This window comes from Neofelis nebulosa, chromosome 1 (genome assembly GCF_028018385.1).
Source record: "Neofelis nebulosa isolate mNeoNeb1 chromosome 1, mNeoNeb1.pri, whole genome shotgun sequence".
Classification (NCBI taxonomy): domain Eukaryota; kingdom Metazoa; phylum Chordata; class Mammalia; order Carnivora; family Felidae; genus Neofelis; species Neofelis nebulosa.
In genome coordinates this window covers 43,840,157-43,863,093 of record NC_080782.1, presented here as the reverse complement: position 1 = coordinate 43,863,093, position 22,937 = coordinate 43,840,157, and the positions used below count along the sequence as shown (strand labels likewise).

At 36.4% G+C, this 22,937-nt stretch overlaps 1 protein-coding gene across 9 annotated transcripts in view; it reads left to right on the top strand.

The window, feature by feature from the left end:
* LOC131506618 (zinc finger protein 300-like) overlaps positions 1–20,555 on the top strand; it is a 54,037-nt gene extending 33,482 nt beyond the window's left edge. For 7 of the 9 annotated variants that reach the window (XM_058720425.1, XM_058720384.1, XM_058720394.1 and 4 more), the window contains 5 exons: positions 308–435; positions 1,041–1,137; positions 2,393–2,519; positions 2,778–2,873; positions 18,484–20,555. In XM_058720425.1, coding sequence (XP_058576408.1) covers positions 1,048–1,137; positions 2,393–2,519; positions 2,778–2,873; positions 18,484–20,027 — 1,857 coding nt within the window. In that variant the 5' untranslated portion in view covers positions 308–435; positions 1,041–1,047 and the 3' untranslated portion in view covers positions 20,028–20,555. Of the gene's footprint in view, positions 1–307; positions 436–1,040; positions 1,138–2,303; positions 2,520–2,777; positions 2,874–18,483 lie in introns of those variants that run through there. The other 2 variants (XM_058720435.1, XM_058720446.1) reach the window with 2 other exon arrangements.
* Positions 20,556–22,937: the final 2,382 nt, after the last annotated feature.

Here is a 22,937-nt window from a genome sequence, read left to right as displayed (position 1 = left end):
TGTCTGTGTTCAGACATGACTTCAGAGAGGGCTTGTTTTTGTTTTATTCCATCTTGGTCACTGAGTGGCCTTGTCTGATATTGATACTCTGTGTAATTATATTAAATAGGAGAGTTTGAGTGCCAGACCAGCTCTGAAATGTGAGAGCTGCTTTTTTTCTTACATGAGGTGTGATTTCAGCCCTGTTTCTTCCTATTTATTGAATTTGTTCTACATTCTGTTCAGCAAACATTTATTAAACACCTGTTATTTACTTGTTTCAGAGCTCAGTGTCCAGAGAGGAGCCTATTTAATTGTTTTCTTCTAGGTTCATCTTGACAAAGCCTGGGATAACCCCATATGAAACAGCCTACCTATCATGGGAGCACTCACTTCCTGTGAATGAGTACAGCCTTCTCTGGATGATCCATCCTGGGACTGAGAAGAATTCACCAGGTAAGTATCTTTCTGCACTGTACTGTATTCCTGTTTATCAATGGTTCTAACCTGTCACGATTTTCTTATATAGATAACTGCACTATTGGAAATCAACAATAAAACCTTAAGCAAAAAACATGTTAAAAGCAGCAAAATCAACACTTTTAACCTTTGAATATTGACTTGGCAAGATAATTTGCTGGGTTAGGGGAAAATATAAAAGAGCTCTTAGGATTTTGCTGGCTGCTTACATCTAGGGAATATGGGTGCATTCCTTAGTTTTCTACTTGGTCATTCTTATTCTTATTGTCAGGGAACTGCTCCATCTTAAGTTAAATCTTACATATATGTGTAGACATGATTATTGTCTTATGATAGAGTCTTACAGATAGAATTGCAAATAGAATTGCTGATTCAAAGGGGAACATTAAGGTGTTTGTATATCAACAGAAATAACTTCGTTTATCCAATTAAAAATCACCTTGTACATTTTCTATGTGATCATATTATAATCACAAGAGGACTTTTTTCACATGGTGCATACAGATCCTTCTATAAGGATCAAATGACCTTCTATAGGGCGACCTGTTTTTCATCTGACTTCTGTTGGTGGTTGTTTCTAGATGGTAAATGGCCCCTGGAGACTTAGTCTGTCTCTCAGTCCTGATTCTTAAGACCTCTGCTCTTTTGGAAGAGAAGCAGAAAATGACCAAGTCTCACGTGAGTTGCTTGCTTATTTTGTACTTGGTTTCCATATAATCAAATGGAAAAGTGTAGAAAGCTAGAGATTAGAATTAGGGAAAATGTAGAGAGAACAAAGACTTGGAATGAGTTGCTATGTAATAAGTAGAACCACATAAAACCACTATTAGAGTTCACATATATATTTGTTATGTATAAGTTCTATATAAACATAATACACTTATTATACCTACATTATGTCTATTTTACATAAATGTGTAAATTAAAGTGCACATTTGTTTGATCTTTTCTAGCAGCCACAGTGGAAAGGTAGAGAACATCATATATGTGATTTGGCATTCTCCACAAATCAGGAAAAAAAGAAATTTCTTTGGGGGGCAGGGTTCTCCTATAGATGATGTCCTGACCTATACTTCTGCATAAATGTATCAGTAGATTTTTTGTGGTTGTGTCTTTAAATATTTTTTTAGAGGACAGTTATAATGTTAAAGCTGAACTCCATAAGCATTATTCTTTGGGAGAACTAAGGTACAGTTTATCCAGAGATAAAACCTAGATAAGATGGAATGATGAGTGTCTATTTGTCTCTAATATGATTATTTCTCTCAAATAGGCAGTTCTGTACTTAAAATTCTGTGGTAAACATTTGGAGCACAGGGGTCTCTGATTTTCTATAGCCTTTGCTGTGGTCTCAGGGTTTGTGAAGCTACTCCCCAACTGAATACCAGTTCTTGCCCTATTTTTTTCAATTTATAAAATCATTTTACTATTTTTTTGTCCTAGCCTGAATTATCCCTACTTGGTAAAAACATTTAAGAAATACATAAATAAATTTTAAAAAATAATAAATAAATAAATAAATAAATAAATATGATAAAGTGAAAAGGATTTTAAAATTCCCTTTCTCCTGGGATAGCCAGTATTAATAATTTGCAATGCTTAGATTTTTTTTTTTTCCCCATCTGGAAACTGTTTCTTGTTTTTAAAACATAAAGTCTCAACTTTCTTATTTAACTGAATGACTATCCACTTTTTCCAGTACCATTTATTGAACAATTTACTTATTTAAAATGCTGCCTTTATTGAATTCCCATTTGTGAGTAAGTCTCTTTTGCTCTTCTGTTCTTCTGATATGTTTGACTCTTTTTGCTAAAGACAAAATTTTACATCATTTTTCTGAATAGGCATGACATAGAACTGGGCACATAGTTTTGCATCCTGTGGTAAAAATGGGAATGATCACTTCAGATTGAACAGGAGCATGCTATTATAGGGTCCATTGTCATTTGAGGATGTGGCTGTAGCTTTCACTAAGGAGGAGTGGCAGCAACTGGACCCAGCTCAGAGGACCCTGTATAGAGACGTGATGCTGGAGAACTTCAGCCACGTGATCTCATTGGGTAAGGATGGCTTCCCCGCATATCTCAGCATATCTAATCCGGTGCTTATCTCTTCTCATTTGATCAAATTGGGTGGGTTCCTGACATATGTAATGACTGATTTTGTGCTCTCTATTCCCCAGTCTCCTCTCCAGCGGGTTATTACTCTGCTGGGGGCAGCTGGACAGCTGGACAGCTTCATTGTGGGGCTCCTAAAATAGCACCCTTTTTTTTCTTCACTGCAGTCAACCCAATTCCTCTCTGATTTCTCTATAATAGGGCATCCAGTTTCCAAACCAGATGTCATCTCCAAGTTGGAACAAGGAGAAGAGCCATGGATAATAAAGAGAGATGTATCAGATTGGATCTATCCAGGTAAAAATCTAGCAGGTGGGAGTCAAGGGAAGTGAAATCTCAGTTTCTTTGTTTTTTGTTTTTAATTGGCTGGTGGCTAAGACTTATGCTTCCACCTAGTTGGCAGTTCCTATTCCCTCTTGCTCCTGTGCTGAACGTGTAGTAAGTATTCGGCAACTCGTTAAGTAATAGTGAGCCACAAAGAGAAAAAAAGTTTCTTACTGATTCACTCAACAATCATGTCTTTAGTGCCTTTGGAGAAGAAATTCAAAGGCACTAGAAATCAGATGCTTTTCAGGAACATAGGTTTTACATGGAAAGATAGGAATCAAAGTTCATGGCTGTATAAAATTGCATGACCAATCTAGTTAATGTTTTAGGAGTTAAATGAAAATCATAGTCTAAAGAGATGTGGCATAACTTAAGAAGGCATGTTTTCCCAGCATGAACCAGCCCCTCTGAAGTATATTTGAAGTGTGGGTTAGGCAGGAGGATGGCGAAGGCAAGCTCTAGGAATGGATGTGTATAAATTCTTGGAGTTGGGAATCCTTATGGCTTTCTGGAAGAAATTTGCTAGGCTTACTTGACTTCAGTAAAAGATATTTATTGGAGACTAACGTAATATAAGTGTGGATGCACAGTGTGAATACAGACAAAGTTTCATTAGCTGTACTCTGAAATTTTCTGTTACTATTTTTATTTACACAACTTTAAGATATAACTCACATGCCTTACAGTTGACCCAAAGTTAACAATTCAGTGGTTTTTAGTGTATTCACAGATAATGTGTAACAATTGCCACAGCCAATTTTAAAACATTTTTATCACCTACAAAAGAGATCCTGTACTGGTTTAGCTATCACACCCCTGTTTCCCATCTCCCAGCCCTAAGCATCCACTAATCTACTTTCTGTCTTTGTTAATTTGCCTACTCTTGATATTTCATTTATTAAATGTCTTTTTTTAAGTTTTATTTATTTATTTTGAGAGAGACAGAAACAGTGTGAGGAGGTTAGAGGCAGAGAGTGAGGGAAAGAGGAGAATCCTAAGCAGACTCTGTGCCACCAGTGCAGAGCCTGACATGAGACTCAAACCCACGAAACTGTGAGATTGTGACCTGAGCCAAAACCAAGAATTGGATGCTTAACCAACTGAGCCACCCAGGTGCCCCTTGATATTTCATTTAAACGAAATAATGTAATATGTGGTCTTTTGTGACTGGCTTCTTTCAGTTAGCATACTGTTTTTGAGGTTCATCCACATTATAGCATGTATCAGTCCTTCATTCCTTTTTTGGCTGAGTAATATTCCATTGTATGGATGTACTACATTTGGTTATCCATTCATCAATCATTGGATATTTGGCTTGTTTCCACCTTCTGGCAACATGAATAATGCTACTGTAAACATTCATGCATAAGTTTTTGTGTAGACATAGGTTTTATTTTTTCTTCAGTATGTACCTAAGAATGGAATTGCTGGGTCATATATCAACTTTGTGTTTAATTAAAATAAGAGCATATTTTCATTTGCTTATTTATCATTATGTATCTTCTTTGGAAAATAGTGTGTTGGGATCCTTTTTCTATTTTGAACTATTTGTCTTTTTATTAATGAGTTGTAAGAATTCCTTGTATAGATAAAATTCTTATATAGAACATATATGGAATTTTTATGTAAAGTTCTTTATGTAGATAAAGTGTTTTGTAGGGGCGCCTGGGTGGCGCAGTCGGTTAAGCGTCCGACTTCAGCCAGGTCACGATCTCGCGGTCCGTGAGTTCGAGCCCCGCGTCAGGCTCTGGGCTGATGGCTCGGAGCCTGGAGCCTGTTTCCGGTTCTGTGTCTCCCTCTCTCTCTGCCCCTCCCCCGTTCATGCTATGTCTCTCTCTGTCCCAAAAATAAATAAAAAACGTTGAAAAAAAAAATTAAAAAAAAAAAAAAAAAAAAAAAAAAAAAGTGTTTTGTATAGATTCTCTTTTGGTGTTCACTGGTACTGATTTTAGTATTAATTAGGACAGGCTAGATATACTGTATTAAAGATTAACCTCCACATGCCAGTGCCTTAACACAACAGTGTTTGTTTCCTTTACGTGATGCAAATCCAACACAGTTTGGCAGCGGGGCATGCTCCACTGGTCCCTCAGGAATCCAATTGACTGAAGTTAACACCATCTGCCGTCCAACTTGTCACTGATACGGGGAAGAGGAATCTGGAGAACTCACAAGGCTCTTCTGAGCTTTACCTAGATTGTCAGTTTACTATAAAAGGGTATATAACCCAGGAACACCCAGATGGAGGGGATACCTAGAGGAAGGTATGTGGAAGGGGCGCAGAGCTCCCGTTCCCTCTCCAGGTGCACCACCATTCTCCTAGCGCCTCCCATGTGTTCCCCAACCTGGAAGCTCCTGGAGTTCTTATTTGATTTCAGTCTCTTAACCAGATATATGATTTGCAAATACTTCCATCCTATGGGTTGCCTTTTTACTCTTTTTTTTTAAAGCTATTTATTTACTTTTTGAGAGGGAGAGAACACGAGAGGGGGAGGGACAGAGAGAGAGGAAGAGAATGAATTCCAAGCAGGCTCCAAGCTGCCAACATTGAACCCGATGTGGGGCTTGATCTCAGTCTTGTGAATCATGAGATCATGACCTGAGCTGAAATCAAGAGTCAGATGTTTAACCAGCTGAGCCACCCAGGTGCCCCAATGTTTTCACTCTCTTGATAGTATCCTTTGACACACATGATTTTTTAATTTTCATGAAGCCCAGTTTTTCTGTCATTCTTTTGTTGCTGTCATATCCAAGAATCCATTGCCAAATCCAAGGTCATGAAGTTTACCCCTATGTTTTTTTCCTAAAAGTTTTATACTGTTAATGTTCTTACATTTAGGTCTTTGATACATTTTGAATTAATTTTTGCACATGATATGAAGTAAGGTTCCAACTTCATTCTTTTGCATGTGGCAATCCAGGTGTTCCAGCGCCATTTTATTTATTTATTTATTTATTTATTTATTTATTTATTTATTTATCTTTTGATGATGACGTGTGGTTTTTTCCATTTTTATTTTTTTAATACTAGTAAACTTAAATACAGTGTTGTATTAGTTTCAGGTACACCGTATAGTGATTCAAAAATCCCATATATTATTCAGTTCTCATCAAGATAAGTGTACTCTTAATCCCCTTTAACTACTTCACCCATCCCCCCACACCTCCCTTCTGATAATCATCAGTTTGTTCTCTGTAGTTCAGTCTGGTTTTGTTTTGTCTTTTTTTTGTTTTTTCCTTTGTTCATTTGTTTCTTAAATTCCACATGAGTGAAATCAAATGGTATTTGCGTTTCTCTGACTGGCTTATTTCGTTCAGCATTTTACTCTAGATCCATACATGTTGCTGCAGATGGCAAGATTTCATTCTTTCTTATGGCTCAATGATATTCTATTGTGTGTATATACCATATCTTCTTTATCTGTTCATCTGTTGATGGACACTTAGGCTGCTTCCATAGTTTGGCTATTGTAAATTATGCTGCAGTAAACATAGGGGTGCATGTGTCCCTTTGAATTAGTGTTTTTGTATTTGGGTAAATTCCCAGTAGTGTGATTACTGGATCATAGGGTAGTTCTGTTTTTAATTTTTTGAGGAACGTCCATACTGTCTCCCACAGTGGTGTACCAGTTTGCATTCCCACCAGCAATGCACAGGTGTTCTTTTTCTTGATATCCTCAACAACATTTGTTGTTTCTTGAGCCCATCCCCTACTTTTTTTTTTTAATTTAAATTTTAGTTAACGTAGAGCTTTTGATTTTAGACATTCTGACAGGTGTGAGGTAATAATATCTCATTGTGGTTTTGATTTGCATTTCCCTGATGAGTGATTTTGAACATCTTTTTATTTTTTATGTGTCTGTTGGCCATCTGGATGTCATCTTTGGAGAAATGTCTGTTCATGTCTTCTGCCCATTGTTATTTATTTATTTTTTAATTAAAAAAAATTTTTTTTGAGACAGAGAGAGACAGAGCGTGAGCAGGGGAGGGGTAGAGAGAGGGAGACACAGAATCCAAAGCAGGCTCCAGGCTCAGAGCTGTCCGTACAGAGCCTGACGCAGGGCTTGAACTCACGGACTGTGAGATCGTGACCTGAGCTGAAGTCGGACGCTTAACCAACTGAGCCACCCAGGCACCCCATATTTATTTGTTTATTTATAATATACATCCAAGTTAGTTAGCATATAGTGCAATAATGTTTTCAGGAGTAGATTCCAGTGATTCATCCCCTATGTATAACACCCAGTACTCAGCCCAACAAGTGTCTTCCTTAAGGCCCCTTACCATTTAGCCCATCCCCCCCCATCCACAGCCCCTCCAGCAACCCTCAGTTTGTTCCCTGTATTTAAGAGTCTCTTAGGTTTTGTCCCCCTCCACGTTTTTATATTATTTTTCCTTCCCTTCCCTTATGTTCATCCGTTTTGTATCTTAAATTCCACATGAGTGAGGTTACATGATATTTGTCTTTGTCTGACTAATTTCACTCAGCATAATACCCTCCAGTTCTATCCACGTAGTTGCAAATGTCTTCTGCCAGTTTTTAATTGGATTATTTATTTTTTAGGTGTTGAGTTGTATAAGTTCTTTGTATATTTTGGATACTAACCTTTTGTTAGATAAGTCATTTGCAAACATCTTCTCCCATTCCATAGGTTGTCTTTTAGTTTTGTTGGTTGTTACCTTTGCTGTGCAGACTTTTTATTTTGATGTAGTTCCAATAGTTTATTTTTGCTTTTGTTTCCCTTGCCGCAGAGGACATATCTAAAAACATATTGTTATGGCCAATGTCAGAGAAATTACTGCCTGTGCTCTCTTCTAGGATTTTTATGGTTTCAGGTCTCACATTTAGATCCTTAATCCATTTTGAGTTTATTTTTGTGTACAGTTTCAGAAAATGATCCGTTTTCATTTTTTTGCATGTAGCTGTCCAGTTTTCCCAACACCATTTGTTGAAGAGACTGTCTTTTTCCCATTGTATATTCTTGAAGATTAATTGATCATAGAATTGTGGGTTTATATCTGGGCTCTGTATTCTGTTCTACTGATCTATGTTTTCGTGTCAGTACCATCCTGTTTTGATTACTGCAGTTTTATAATATAACTTGAAGTCTGGAATTTTGGTCCCTCCAGTTTTTCTTTTCTTTTCTTTTTAAATCTTTTTTGTTTATTTATTTTATTTTTAAATTTTTTTAACGTTTATTTTTGATGCAGAGAGAGAGCATGAACGGGGAGGGTCAGAGAGAGGGAGACACAGAATCTGAAACAGGCTCCAGGCTCTGAGCTGTCAGCACAGAGCCTGACGCGGGGCTCGAACTCACGGAGTGCGAGATCATGACCTGAGCCAAAGTCGGCTGCTTAACCGACTGAGCCACCCAGGCGCCCCAATGTTTGTTTATTTTTGAGAGAGAGAGAGAGAGAGAGAAAGAGAAGGAGTGGGGGAGGGGCAGACAGAGAGGGAGACACAGAATCTGAAGCAGGCTCCAGGCTCCCAGCTGTCAAGAGCCTGACACGGGGCTCGAACCCATAAACTGGGAGATCATGACCTGAGCCGAAGTTGCACACTTAACCGACTGAGCCACCCGGGTGCCCCTGTTTTTCTTTTTCAAGGTTGCTTTGGCTGTTTAGGGTCTTTTGTGGTTCCCTACAAATTTTAGGATTGTTTGTTCTAGTTCTGTGAAAAATGCTGTTGGTATTTTGATAGGGATTGCAATACTTGTGTAGATTGCTTTGGGTAGTATCGACATTTTACTATATAACAATTTACAAATAACAATATTTGTTCTTCCAATCAATGAACATGGAATGTCTATTTGTTTGTGTCTTCAATTTCTTTCATCATTGTTTTCTAGTTTTCAGAATATGGGTTTTTCTCCTCTTTGGTTAAGTTTATTCCTAGGTATTTGTATTATTGTAAATGAGATTGTTTCCTTAATTTCTTTTTGCTTTATTATTAATGTATAGAAATGTAGATAAATGTTGTATCCTGTGACCTTACTGAATTCATATATGAGTTCCAGCAGTTTTTTGGTGGAGTCTTTCAGGTTTTCGGTATATAGTATATCATGTCACCTGCAAATAGTGAAAGTTTTACTTCTTCCTTACCAGTTTGGATGTCTTTTATTTCTTTTTGTCTGATTACTAGGGCTAGGACTTCCAGTACTCTGTTGGATAAAAGTGGTGAGAGTGGACATTCTTGTCTTGTTCCTGACCTTACAGGAAAAGCTCTCAGTTTTTCCCCATTGAGTATGATGTTAGCTGTGGGCTTTTCATATATGATGTCTTTATTATGCTGAGGTATGTTCTCTCTAAACCTACTTTGTTGAGGGTTTTTATTATGAATAAATTTTATATTTTGTCAAATGCTTTTTCTGCATCTATTGAAATGATCATATGGCTTTATCCTTGATGGGACACATCAGTTGATTTTTTTGCAAATATTGAACCACTCTTACATCCTGGGAAAAAATCCCACTTGATTGTGGTGAACGATTGTTTTAATGTATTGTTGAATTCAATCTGCTACTATTTTGTTGAGGATTTTTGCATCTGTATTCATCAGAGATACTGGCTTTTAGGTCTCTTTTTGTGTGTGTGTGTGGTGTCTTTACCTGGTTTGGGAATCAGGGTAATGCTGCCTCATAGAATGAATTTGTTCCAGCACCATTTATTGAAGTGATTTTTCTTTTCCCATTGAATGGTCTTGGCACTCTTGCCAAAAATCAATCAGCCATAAATGAAAGAGTTTATTTCTGACTATACTATTCTGCCTATCTGTATATCTATCTCTGTGCCAGTCTCTTGACTATCGTTGCTTGTAGTAAGTTTTGAAATTGGGAAATGTCATTCTTCCAATGTTGTTTTTCTTTTCCAAGACTGGAAACATTGGCTGTTCAGGGTTCATGTGAATTTTGGAATAAAGAGTATCCATTTCTACAAATAAGTATTCTTAGATTCTGATAGGGATTCGTTGAATTTTTAGATCAATTTGAGTAGTATTGCTGTCTTAACAATATTAAATCTTCTAATCAGTGGGAGCATATAATTTTTTCCTTTCACTTAGATCATTAATTTTTTTCAACAATAGTTTTCAGAGTATAAATTTCATACTTGTTAAATTTGTTTCTTAGTCTTTTATTTTATTTGATGCTATTATAAATGGAATTGTGTTGTTAATTTCATTTTTGGATTGTCCATTGCAAGTGTATGGAAATGTAATCTATTTTTATATATTGGTCTAGTATTCTGAGAACTTACTAATAAACTCATTATCTCTTTTTCTTTAACTTATTTTATTTTATTTATATTTGAGAGAGAGACAGACAGACAGACAGACAGAGACAGTGTGTGAACAGAGGAGGAGCAGAGAGAGACTCAGAATCTGAAGCAGGCTCCAGGCTCTGAGCTGTCAGCACAGACCCCAACGTGGGGTTCGAACTCATGAGCCGTGAAATCATGACCTGAGCCAAAGTCAGATGCTCAACTGACTGAGGCACCCAAGCATCCCTATTATTTCTTTTTTTTTTTGTTTGTTTTTTAAAGCTTATTTATTTATTTTGAGAGAGAGAGAGAGAGAGAGCAAGTGGGAGGGGCAGAGAGAGAATCCCAGGCAGGCTCCACACTGTCAGTGCAGAGCCTGATGTGGGGCTCAAGCCCATGAACCATAACAAGATCATGACTTGAGCTGAAGTCAGATGCTTAACTGACTGAGCCAGCCAGGCACCCCAGGTCTTTTTTATTTTTATTTTTATTTTCGTAAGTTTTTATTTCTTTATTTTGAGTGTGAGTGAACAGGGGAGGGGCAGAGAGAGAGGGAGAGAGAATCCCAAGCTAGCTCAATGCTGTCAGCATGGAGCCCAACGCAAGGGCTGCATCTCACAAACTGTGAGATCATGATCTGAGCTGAAATCAAGAGTCACTTGCTTAACTGACTGAGCCACTCAGTCGCCCCATTTATTATTAGTTCTATTTGTTCTTTAGTTGATCTCTTAGGATTTTCTGTATAAATGATTTGTCACCTACAAAAAGAGATAGTTTTATATTCCTTCACACATTGGATGCCTTTTATTTCTTCTTCTTGCCTAAGTATCCTGGTTAGAACCTCCAGTACAATTTTAAATAGAATAGGGGGTGGACATTCTTGTCTTATTCCTGATGTTTTGTGGGGGGGATATCCAATCTTTCAGTGTTAAGTATATTAGCTATAGGTTGTCATGCCCTTTATCAGGTTGAGGGATTTCTTTTCTATTCCTAATTTTTTGGTGTTTTTTTGTAATGAAAAATGTGTTGGATTTTGACAAATGCAATTTTTTTTGCATTTACTGAGATCTTTTTATTATGATATATTACTGAATTTTAATTAATTGATTATTGGATAGTAAACCAACCTTACATTCCAGGACAATTTCAACTTGCTGATGGTGTATAAATCTTTTTATGTATTGCTGGATTCGGTTTGCTGCTTGTGTTGGGGATCTGGAAGACCACCCTGCAGTTTGATGATTTGCTAGAAGAACTCACAGACCTGGAGAAGCTGTTATACTCATGGTTATGGTATATTACAGTGATAGAATTTACCGGTCTGGGTCTGGACTTTTCTTTGTGGGAAGATTTTTATTTACCAAATTTCTTTCCTTGATGTGAATGTATTCGAGTTATCTATTTTTTCTTGAGTGGGTTCTGGTAATTCATGTCTTTAAAGGAATTTTTGTCTTTCATCCAAATTGTCAAATTCATGGGTATCATATTTTTCATGATAATCCCCTATTGTTCTTTTATGTCTGTAGGATCTGGTCTAGAGATGTTCTGTTTTTCATTGCTACTTTGCCATTGCCATTTCCTTTTTTTTTTCTCTTTGCTAACTAAAGCATACTAATTTTATTAATTTTTTCAAATAATCCGTTTCTTGTTTCATTTCTTTTTCTCTGTTGTTTGTCCATTTTCTATTTCCTTGACTTCCACTCTGATCTTTATTTTTCCTGTCTTCTACTTATTTTGGGTTTAATTTGCTCTTTTTCTAGCTTCTTAAGGTGGAAGCTTAGATTATTTATTTGAGATCTGTTTTGTTTTCTAATATGAGCATTTAAATACAGGTAGTTCTCACCTGTGTGGTAGCAAAGGACCATAAAAATTAACCATACAGGCCAAAACTTTGCAAACTAGTCTTCATAATCAATGGAAAAAATTAAAATTGTTTTGTAGTTTGTTAAAACTTTTTATGAAAACATTAAAAATGATCTCAATGTTGGTTATGACTGTATAGAGATAGTAAAACAAATATTACTACCTTGCAATTTAAAACATTGACAGCATTGGGGCGCCTGGGTGGCGCAGTCGGTTAAGCGTCCGACTTCAGCCAGGTCACGATCTCGCGGTCCGTGAGTTCGAGCCCCGCGTCAGGCTCTGGGCTGATGGCTCGGAGCCTGGAGCCTGTTTCCGATTCTGTGTCTCCCTCTCTCTCTGCCCCTCCCCCGTTCATGCTATGTCTCTCTCTGTCCCAAAAATAAATTAAAAAACGTTGAAAAAAAAAATTAAAAAAAAAAAACAACATTGACAGCATTGAAAATGTCTTTTATTTTTTTTTAGCAGCCCTGTACAGAGTAGTTTGAGCAGTGTCTACCTTCTTATCCTTGTGTAACTTATGATAGGAAATGAACCTGTTTTCTATATCTTACTGAATTCTCAAACTCTTTTCCAAGGTTGGATCAGCCGCCAACATTTTACCCTTTTCGTTTTCAGTGTTGTGAGTTATGTTCAAGATACTGTGAAGATTTTTTTCCAGGGTCACTTTCTCTGTAATATATTTATTCTTTTCATCACAACCTAAGAATTTTTGTCAATTAACTTTTACCTTCACTAAATCCTTCTGTCTACATGCCTAAAGACTTATGAATAGTGGCAGTCCCAACATTTCCACCATCATCTATCTTCTAACCACATCCAGTATTGTTAGTGTTGTTTCTCTGTTGCATTTTCATCTTTGTAGGCCAGTTCCCTGTTTCAGTTACCATTTTTGTAAAATGCTGTATGGGTTTTCACTGGGAGACAGAGAGGAAACACATCTATACACTTTGTGTTCTGTATATGTATCTGTATATGTATCGGATAACAGATGTAGAATTAATAACTGACAGCAGACTTTGAAATAAGTGAAATGATTGAGTACTGAGCATGATGTGTATCTGTTATTTACATATTGATTTGTGGACTCAAGGCTGGCAGTGAAGTTTGTACTTTATGCTATTAGCCGCAGGTACTATACTGTGGTAATTAAAACGTTAACGGTCTTGATGCCAGACTGGTATTACTTAACTAAACTGTACTGAAATTCATGCATGTCGGAATCATGCAAAATGAACATCACCTGCATATACCTTGTCCTCTAGGTACTGCTTTAACTGTGTTTCACAAATTTTGACATACTGTTTTCATTTTCATTCAAGTTCTTTTTTTTTTTTTTTTTTAATTTTTTTAACGTTTATTCATTTTTGAGAGACAGAGACAGAGCATGAGTAGCGGAGGGGCAGAAAGAGGAAGACACAGAATCTGAAGCAAGCTCCAGGCTCTGAGCTGTGAGCAGAGCCTGACGCGGGGCTTGAACTCACGAACTGCGAGATCATGACCTGAGCCGAAGTCAGACGCTTAACCGACTCAGCCATCCAGGCACCCTGTTTCAAGTTATTTTCTAATTTCTTTCTTTCTTTCTTTTTTTAAATAATTTACATCCAAATTAGTTAGCATATAGTGCAACAGTGATTTCAGGAGTAGATTCCTTAGTGCCCCTTACCCTATTTAGCCCATCCCCCCTCCAACCCCTCCAGTAACCCTCAGTTTGTTCTCCATATTTATGAGTCTCTTCTGTTTTGTCCCCTTCCCTGTTTTTATATTATTTTTGTTTCCCTTCCCTTATGTTCATCTGTTTTGTCTCTTAAAGTCCTCATATGAGTGAAGTCATATGATTTTGGTCTTTCTCTGACTAATTTCACTTAGCATAATACCCTCCAGTTCCATCCACGTAGTTGCAAATGGCAAGATTTCATTCTTTTTGATTGCCAAGTCATACTCCATTGTGTATATATATACCACATCTTTATCCATTCATCCATCGATGGACATTTGGGCTCTTTCCGTACTTTGGCTATTGTTGAGAGTGCTGCTATAAACATGGGGGTGCATGTGTCCCTTCGAAGCAGCACACTTGTATCCCTTGGATAAATACCTAGTAGTGTAATTGCTGGGTTGTAGGGTAGTTCTATTTTTAGTTTTTTGAAGAACCTCCATACTGTTTTCCAGAGTGGCTGCACCAGCTTGCATTCCCAAGTTATTTTTTAATTCCTTATTGGACTTTTTGACACATAGGTTATTTACAAGTATGTTATTTTCCAAACATTTGGGGGAATTTTTGAGATCCCTTTTTGATATTTATTTCTGATTTTATTATGGTTGGAGAATATACGCTGTATGATTTCTGTCCTCATAAAATTATTACAGTTTGTTTTGCAGCCCAGTATGTAGTCTGTTCTGATGTTTGATTCACATATTCTTGAAATGAATGTGTATTTTGTTGTTGGATGGGGTATTTATAGATGTCAGGTTCATTGATGCTTATTGTGTGTGTGTTTGTTTTTTTATACATCTTGTGAGAGGGATGTTGAAATCTGTAGACATTAATTTGTCTTTTTTTCCTTTCATTTTTGTTAGTTTTAATATGTGTGTTATGGGCATCTATAACACATAGATGTGTTATAATGGTTATATCTTCTTGCAAATCTCCTTTTACAGTTTTGAAATATACTTCTTTGTTTCTAATAATATTTATTATTTTGAAGTCTATATTGTCTAATACTAATACAGCTACTTCACTTCTCTTATGTTTACAGTTTGCATGATGTTTTTCTCCCCATTCTTTTGTTTTCAGCCTATTTGTCTTTGAATTTAAAGTGAATTTCTTGGGGCACCTGGGTGGCTTAGTTGGTTAAGCATCTGACTGTTGATTTCAGCTCAAGTCATGATCTCACAGTTTGTAAGATTGAGCCCTGCTTTGCACTCTGAACTGACAGTGTGGAGCCTGCTTGGGATTCTGTCTCCTCTCTCTGCTCCTCCCCCATGCACTTGCACTCTCTCAAAATAAATAAATATGTAAAAAATAATAAAGTGAACTTATTATAGACAATGTATAGTTGATTCTTAACTGTTTTATCCAGACTGACAGTTTCTGACTGGAATATTATTCCATTTCTAGTTAATGTAATTATTGATTTGTTTTGATTTATGTTTGCCATTTTGCTATTTGTTTTCTGTTTGTTTAATCTCTCTTTTAGTCCTTTTTCTTTTCCTGTCTTCTTTTGTGTTAAAAAAATGTTTTATAGTATACCATTTTAATTTCCCTGTAGAATTTTTATTCATAGTTCAGTCTCTACATACATGTAATATTGCTATAGGGGTTACAATATGATATTTAACTTCTTATAACCTACTACCTGTTAATGCTGCTATATTTTTCTGGCAAAACATAGAAATTTCGCACTAACATAGCTCCTTTATCTATTCTCCCTTATCATTTGGTGCTGCTTTGTTCTTTTAATCATGTATGTTACACTTAAAATGTTTATCATAAATTGGACAATATGTTATTATTTTTGCTTTAAAAAGCTTTTTAAATGGCAGTGCAAGCTGGTGTAGCCACTCTGGAAAACAGTATGGAGGTTCCTCAAAAAACTAAAAATAGAACTACCCTACGACCCAGCAATTACACTACTAGGCATTTATCCACGGGATACAGGTGTGCTGTTTCGAAGGGACACATGCACCCCCATGTTTATAGCAGCACTCTCAACAATAGCCCAAGTATGGAAAGAGCCCAAATGTCCATCAATGGATGAATGGATAAAGAAGATGTGGTATATATATACGTGTATATATATATATATGTATAATATATATATATACACGTATATATATATGTGTGTGTGTATATACACACACACACACACACACACACAAAATGGAGTATTACTCGACAATCAAAAAGAATGAAATCTTGCCATTTGCAACTACGTGGATGGAACTGGAGGGTATTATGCTAAGTGAAATTAGAGAAAGACCAAAATCATATGACTTCACTCATATGAGGACTTTAAGAGACAAAACAGATGAACATAATGGAAGGGAAACAAAAATAATATAAAAACAGGGAAGGGGACAAAACAGAAGAGACTCATAAATACGGAGAACAAACTGAGGGTTACAGGAGAGGTTGTGGGAGGGGGGACGGGTTAAATGGGTAAGGGGCACTAAGGAATCTAATCCTGAAATCACTGTTGCACTATATGCTAACTAATTTGGATGTAAATTTTAAAAAATAAAAAATAAAACAAGTTAAATAAATAAATAATAAAAAGCATTTTAAAGAAAATCAAAAGAGAAAAGGCAGACATATTTAAATTCCTTATATTTACTGACATACTTAAAAAAATTTCTAGGGGCCTGTGGATTTGAGTTATCATTTGGTGTTATTTTGTCAGAGATAATTTCTTTAGTATATTCTGTCATTCAGTTCTGCTAACAAATGTTTTTGTTTATCTGCAGATGCCTTTATTTTGCCATGTTTAAAGGAAAGTTTGCCTAGATACAGAATTCCTGATTGACAGGTTGCTTGTTTTTAGTATTTTTGAATTTGTCATTCACTTTTTCTTTCTTGCTGCTTTCAAGATTTTTCTTTTTGTCTTCAGTTTTCAACAACTTAATTTTGACGTGACTAGTTATCTAGGTATTCTACCTGTGGTTTATGGAATTACTTGGATATGTAAATTAATGTTTCTCATCAAATTAGATGATTTTAAAGGCATTTTTCTAATTTTTTTTTGCCTCTTTCTCTTCCCTCTTCCTACTACTCCAATCCCGCATATACTGGAATGCCTAATATTACACCATAGATTTCTGAAGTTTTGTTTGTTTGTTTTTATATATTTTTTTCTTTTTGTTCTTGGAATTAGTTAATTTTTAGTGATATCTTCAAGTTTATGGATTCGGATTTTGCCTTCTGCTTCTCAAATCTAATGACCCAGCTGGTGGAAATTTAATTTCAGCTTTAGAATTTTTATTTGGTTCTTTTATGTTTTAACTTACACAGAGTAAATGTTAGGCATATAGTAAGTTAACTACACAGTCATGATATAAAAAAGTTCTAATACTCAAAATTTCCTCTTTCTGCCTTTTTATAGTCAAACTAATATCTTTATATACTTTTTTTCTCTTTTAAAATTGCATATTCACCCATTCCCTAGCCTTTTTTCCCTTAACTTTTTTTTTAAGTTTATTGATTTATTTTGAGAAGGAAAAAGAGTGCATATAAGTGGGAGAGGGGCAGAAAGTGAGAGAATCCCAAGCACAATCCACACTGTCAGCACGGAGCCCAGTGCCGGGCTTGGTTTCACAAACCGTGAGTTCATGACCTGAGCCAAAATCAAGAGTTGGATACTTAACCGACTGAGCCACCTAGGCGCCTCTCCCTTAACGTGTTTAATGTGTTTATAATAGCTTCTTTGGGATCTTTGTTTATGAAATACAGTACCTATAGAGAATCACTTTCTATTGACTGATTTTGTTCCTTAGTGTAGATCACAGTTTTCTGTTTCTTTATATGTCTAGCAATTTTTAGTTGAACATTCTGTATTGTAGATAATATGTTGTAGTCTGGATTCTTCTGGTCCTTCTAAGGGTTTCTGTTTTGTTTTAGAGGCATTTAACTTGCTTGGTCTTAAACTGTGACATCTGTCTCTCCCATAGACTGTCATTGCTGATGTCTTTGCTTAGTTTTTGTTTAAGCCTGGCTCTCTAAGAGACTCCCCTTCATCTGCATAAAGTAGAGGTGAGCTTGTGTTATGGACAGAGGTTGTATTAGACATCAAAAGCCATCACTCTTGGCTGCCTGAGTTGTGGATGTGTCAGACCACTTTAAAAGTATAGCAAATTTGCAAGTCTCTCCAAATTTTCAACCACCTCTGGGCTCTCTAGGGTCTCTTTGCACAAATATTTTAGTGGTTGGGTGGGGGTACAGAGAAAGTTTATTATCTCAACCTTTCTCTGACTCTTACTTCCAAATTCCCCTGTTAAATTTCTAGCTGCTCTACTAACAGCATTAAGGTGTATATCATGGGGATTTCTGTTATCTTTTAATGCCCCATAAACTAGGGATGGGGGAGATGGGAAAATCTGAGAAAAAAATTCCACAAGCTCCCCATTCTTATCTAAGAAAGAAGTTTTTGGTGAATAAGCACTTTTCAGCTTATGACCTGCCTTTGGTAGTTTTTTTGTACCATGAGTTGGTTGTTTTTTTAAAAATCATTTTATTTGTTTTTGTACTTGTTTTTTGGGAAGAATTCCTCAATTACCTCATGCCACCACTATTGGAAGTCAAGTCCATCTTTAATTTCTCATGTGATAAACTTATATGTTTTAAATGGCCTGTTTCCTTCTCAGCTCTCTGTCTCTTGGACTGTCCTGTATCATTCATTTGTTGTTACCCCTTTTGTCCTCTACTAAATCTTTATATCTATTTGATTTTATTTCTTTATTCTTTCAGAGAGGGAGACTAGACTTGACAACCCTCAATTGGATATACCTGGAGATGTTTCCTTCCATAAGGAGGTATTGGAAAGTGTAACAAGGGATCCTTCACTATACTCCATTTTTAAGGTCTGGCAGGGTGATGACCAGATGGAGAGACATCAGGAAAATAAAGACCGACTTCTCAGGCAAGTCATGGTCATCAAAAACAAAACAGTTGTTGAAGAATCAGGTTATACATATAAGGCATCAGGAAAAATATTTCATGACTGCATAGACCTAGATGCTTCAGGACAAAGATTGTATAAATGTGACTCATTTGAAAAGAGCTTGATACCTAATATAAACTTACTCAGTTGTAATAGGGGTTATGCAAGAAAAAACACTGTTGAGAATTTTAGATGTAGGAGTACACCTATTTCTTCCTATTCTAAGCATGAAAAAATTCATAATGGAGTGAAACACTGTGAAGATAGTCAGTGTGGAAAGATTATCAGCAATAAACAGTCTCTTTTTCAATATGTGAATGTTGAAACTGGAGACAAGACCTGTATATGCATTGAATGTGGAAAATCTTTTCTAAAAAAGTCACAACTCATTATACATCAAAGAATTCATACTGGAGAGAAACCGTATGATTGTGGTGCATGTGGGAAAGCCTTCAGTGAAAAGTCACATCTCATTGTACATCAGAGAACTCATACTGGGGAAAAACCTTACGAGTGTTCTGAATGTGGAAAAGCTTTCTCTCAGAAATCGTCCCTCGTTATACATCAGAGAGTTCATTCTGGGGAAAAACCATATGAATGTAGTGACTGTGGGAAAGCCTTCTCCCAGAAATCACCTCTCATTATACATCAGAGAATACATACTGGTGAAAAACCTTATGAATGTAATCAGTGTGGGAAGGCGTTCTCCCAGAAGTCACAACTGATCATACATCATAGAGCTCATACTGGAGAGAAACCATATGAATGTACTGAATGTGGGAAAGCCTTCTGTGAGAAGTCCCACCTCATTATACATAAAAGAATTCACACTGGGGAGAAACCCTATAGATGCACTCAGTGTGAGGAAGCCTTCAGCAGAAAGTCAGAACTCATTATACATCAGATAATTCATACTGGGGAGAAACCTTATGAATGTACTGAATGTGGGAAGACCTTCTCCCGGAAGTCACAGCTCATCATACATCAGAGAACACATACTGGAGAAAAACCATATAAATGCAATGAATGTGGAAAAGCTTTCTGTCAGCAGTCACATCTCATTGGACATCAGAGAATTCACACAGGAGAAAAACCTTATGTGTGCAGTGAATGCGGGAAAGCCTTCTCTCAGAAGTCTCACCTCCCAGGGCATCAGCGAATTCATACAGGAGAAAAACCTTACATATGTGCTGAATGTGGAAAGGCATTTTCCCAGAAGTCAGACCTTGTTGTACATCGGAGAATTCATACTGGGGAGAAACCCTATCAGTGTGCTATGTGTGGGAAAGCCTTCATCCAGAAGTCACAACTCACTGTACATCAAAGAATTCATACAGTGGCAAAATCGTAAGAATGGACTAAGCACAGGAAAGTCTTCAGTATCTGCTTAAGCCTTAATAAATACCACAAACTTACAGATTTCATGAGTTTGGGGGCATCTTTACTGGTAAAATTTAAGAAATGAGATAAAGTTTCTAATATGTTTATTTTTTTATCAAAGATAATACAAACATCTCAGTTATATAAATAATGGGTATTTTCACTATGGCACGTAAATAAGACTTTTGAGATTGTGAACTGAATTAATTGCAAGTTACATAGTCTATTTTGAATCACATATTTGTGATTATGTTACATAATAAGAATTGGACCAGTAGTAATATTATTAATGTTAGCTTAGCATAATTATGGCTGTGAAATAAATCCCCATAGAGCACATGAAGAAAACTTGAGTCAAAAGATGCCACAACCTAGAAACTGTGCTTGAGGGAAGGATTTGATTGTTCCTGTAAAGGTACATGTAAAAAAATATATATATTCTTGTAGATAGATGGAAAGATGGATTGATAAAGTCCAATAAATGTGGTCTTTTGGTTTTTTTGTTGTGTTTTGTTTTGTTTTTCATTTAAAGAATATAAGTTGGTCTGTGTCAGTGGATAGTCCTAGGATCTTGGAATTGACACTTGTTGTTTCTCTGTTTCACTCCTCTCCTCTAGGACTTTGGTGTGATGGAAAGACATAGATGGCCATAGGTTTTAATGCTTATTCCATTACCCACAGATTGTGTGACTTCAGGGAAACCTTTTTTCATCCATGGTATCTGTTCCCTCATCTATATATGAAATTCTGGCAGAGAATATGTTTTTAGCTCATGTTTGTCCCCTTTATCTTTCCTCTCTGTTCTTTTGCAGGAGGTTGCTGATAACCATGTGTCCCCATTTAAACTTGATTTGCATTCCAGACACTGTGTGTCTGATTTCCCTGATTTCCTATTCTCTTCTTTGTCCATTTCACTGCTCTTGTGTCTGGTGGCCTAACGCATACTGTTATGGAGACCTCACTTTTACTTATTTTATTTTTCAAGCGCATATAAATTATGGTGTTTGTACATAAAGACCCTGTGTGATACCACCACAGATCCTGTTTTACCCTCTCCCTGAAGCACCAGTTCTTTTTCCTGAGAATTGAGTGGTCCTCAGAGAAAAACCCATAGGGAATGTGGAAGATGTGCCTGGGATAGCTTACATGGGTAAGTATGAATCTGAACATAAAAATCCCACCTGCTATCTCTAAAATGTTTCTTTATTCTTTGTTGTGGGGCCAATTCTGCTCCCATAAGAATCTTTAGGAGAGCATCCTGGTGGGGACAAGTCCTGTGTGGCAGGGATGTTGTGACCTGTGTGGCTAAATATGACTTCTGCAATAGAATTCCTACTGGATTCCTCCCTATGTCCTGCTTAGCTGACCTTTCTCTGCAGGGCCCCAGTGTTTACTCTGAGAAGTAAGACTTTGCATGGGAACCTCTGCAGAGAACATGGCATACCCCAAAAAGATGTGCAAACGTGTGAGAAAATTCTTTGTGTCATTGTGAACATGTATTTGATGCTGCATATAATTGGCCATTTGGATCTGGGAAATAAAACCTTCGGCATGTAGCAAGGAGTGATCTACTTTGAGAGGTCTTGATGGAAGTTGGCCCCACCTGGCCCTTATGGGGAGGCATGGGAAAGTCAGGGTCTCCAGAACATACAGAAGTTTTGTGAGAAGGAAATGATAATATAGTGACAGGGAAATTATGTAAGGAAAATAAAGACCCGAGTTTCTCTCTCCTCATGGGCCTTCCACTTTGCCTTTTACTTTCTAAGGAACCTCATTAATCTGATCATGACATAATATATATTATATATGGCTATAAAATATAGGAAAATTTGATATTTACTGGTATATAGAAAATTTTCCGTCTAAAGTCTAGAAAAAAGACAGTGTCCATTTTCACCAGTTTTATTCAGTATTGTATTGAAAGACCTAGTCAGGGAAATCCGGCAAGAAAAAAAATTGGTATAATGATTGGAAAGCAACAAAACACATTTGTTGACAAAATTGTATGCATAGGTGATGAAAATGTATACGTTAATTATTAGAAATGAAAAGTAGCAAAGTTTCTGTATAGAATATTGTTAAAAATAAAGTTTACGCAACAGATATAAAATGAAAATTTAAAGGTATCAATTACAGGGGCATGAAAAATACAACATGTCTAGAAATATGTGTATTTTCAATACTATGTTGAAAAGAAGTGGCAAGAATGAGCATCCTTGTATTATTCCTGATCTTAGGGGAAAAGCTTGCTGCACCATTGATTAAGTTAGCTGTGAGCATGCCATATGTTGCCTTCCTTATGTGGAGGTACATTCTTTGACTGATTGGCTGAGAATTTTTTATCGTGAAAGAATATTAAATTTTTGTCAAATGATTTTTCTGCAGGCATTGAGATGATTTTTTATCCTTTATTCCATTAATGTGATGAATCACATTTATTAATTTGTATACATTGAAACATCTTTGCATCCCAGGTATAAATCACAGTTAATCATGATGTATGACCCTTTTAATGTACTGAATTCTGTTTGTTCTTATTTTGTTGAGGATTTTACATTTATATTTATCAAGAATATTGAGCTGTACTTTTCTTGTAGTGCCCTTACCTGGCTTTGGTGTCAGACTGATAGCCTTGTAAAATGAGTTTGTGAGTACTCCCTTCTTCAGTTTTTTGTAAGAGTTTAAGTAGGATTGTTAATTCTTTAAATGTTTGGTAGAATTCACCAGTGACACCATCTGGTCCTGGGATTTTCTTTGTTGAGGTGTTTTTGATTACTGATTCAGTCTCTTACTCATTATTGGTCTGTTAAGATTTTCTATGAATGATTCAGTCTCATATATTCTATGTTTCTAGCAATTTATTTCTTCTTCATTATCCAAT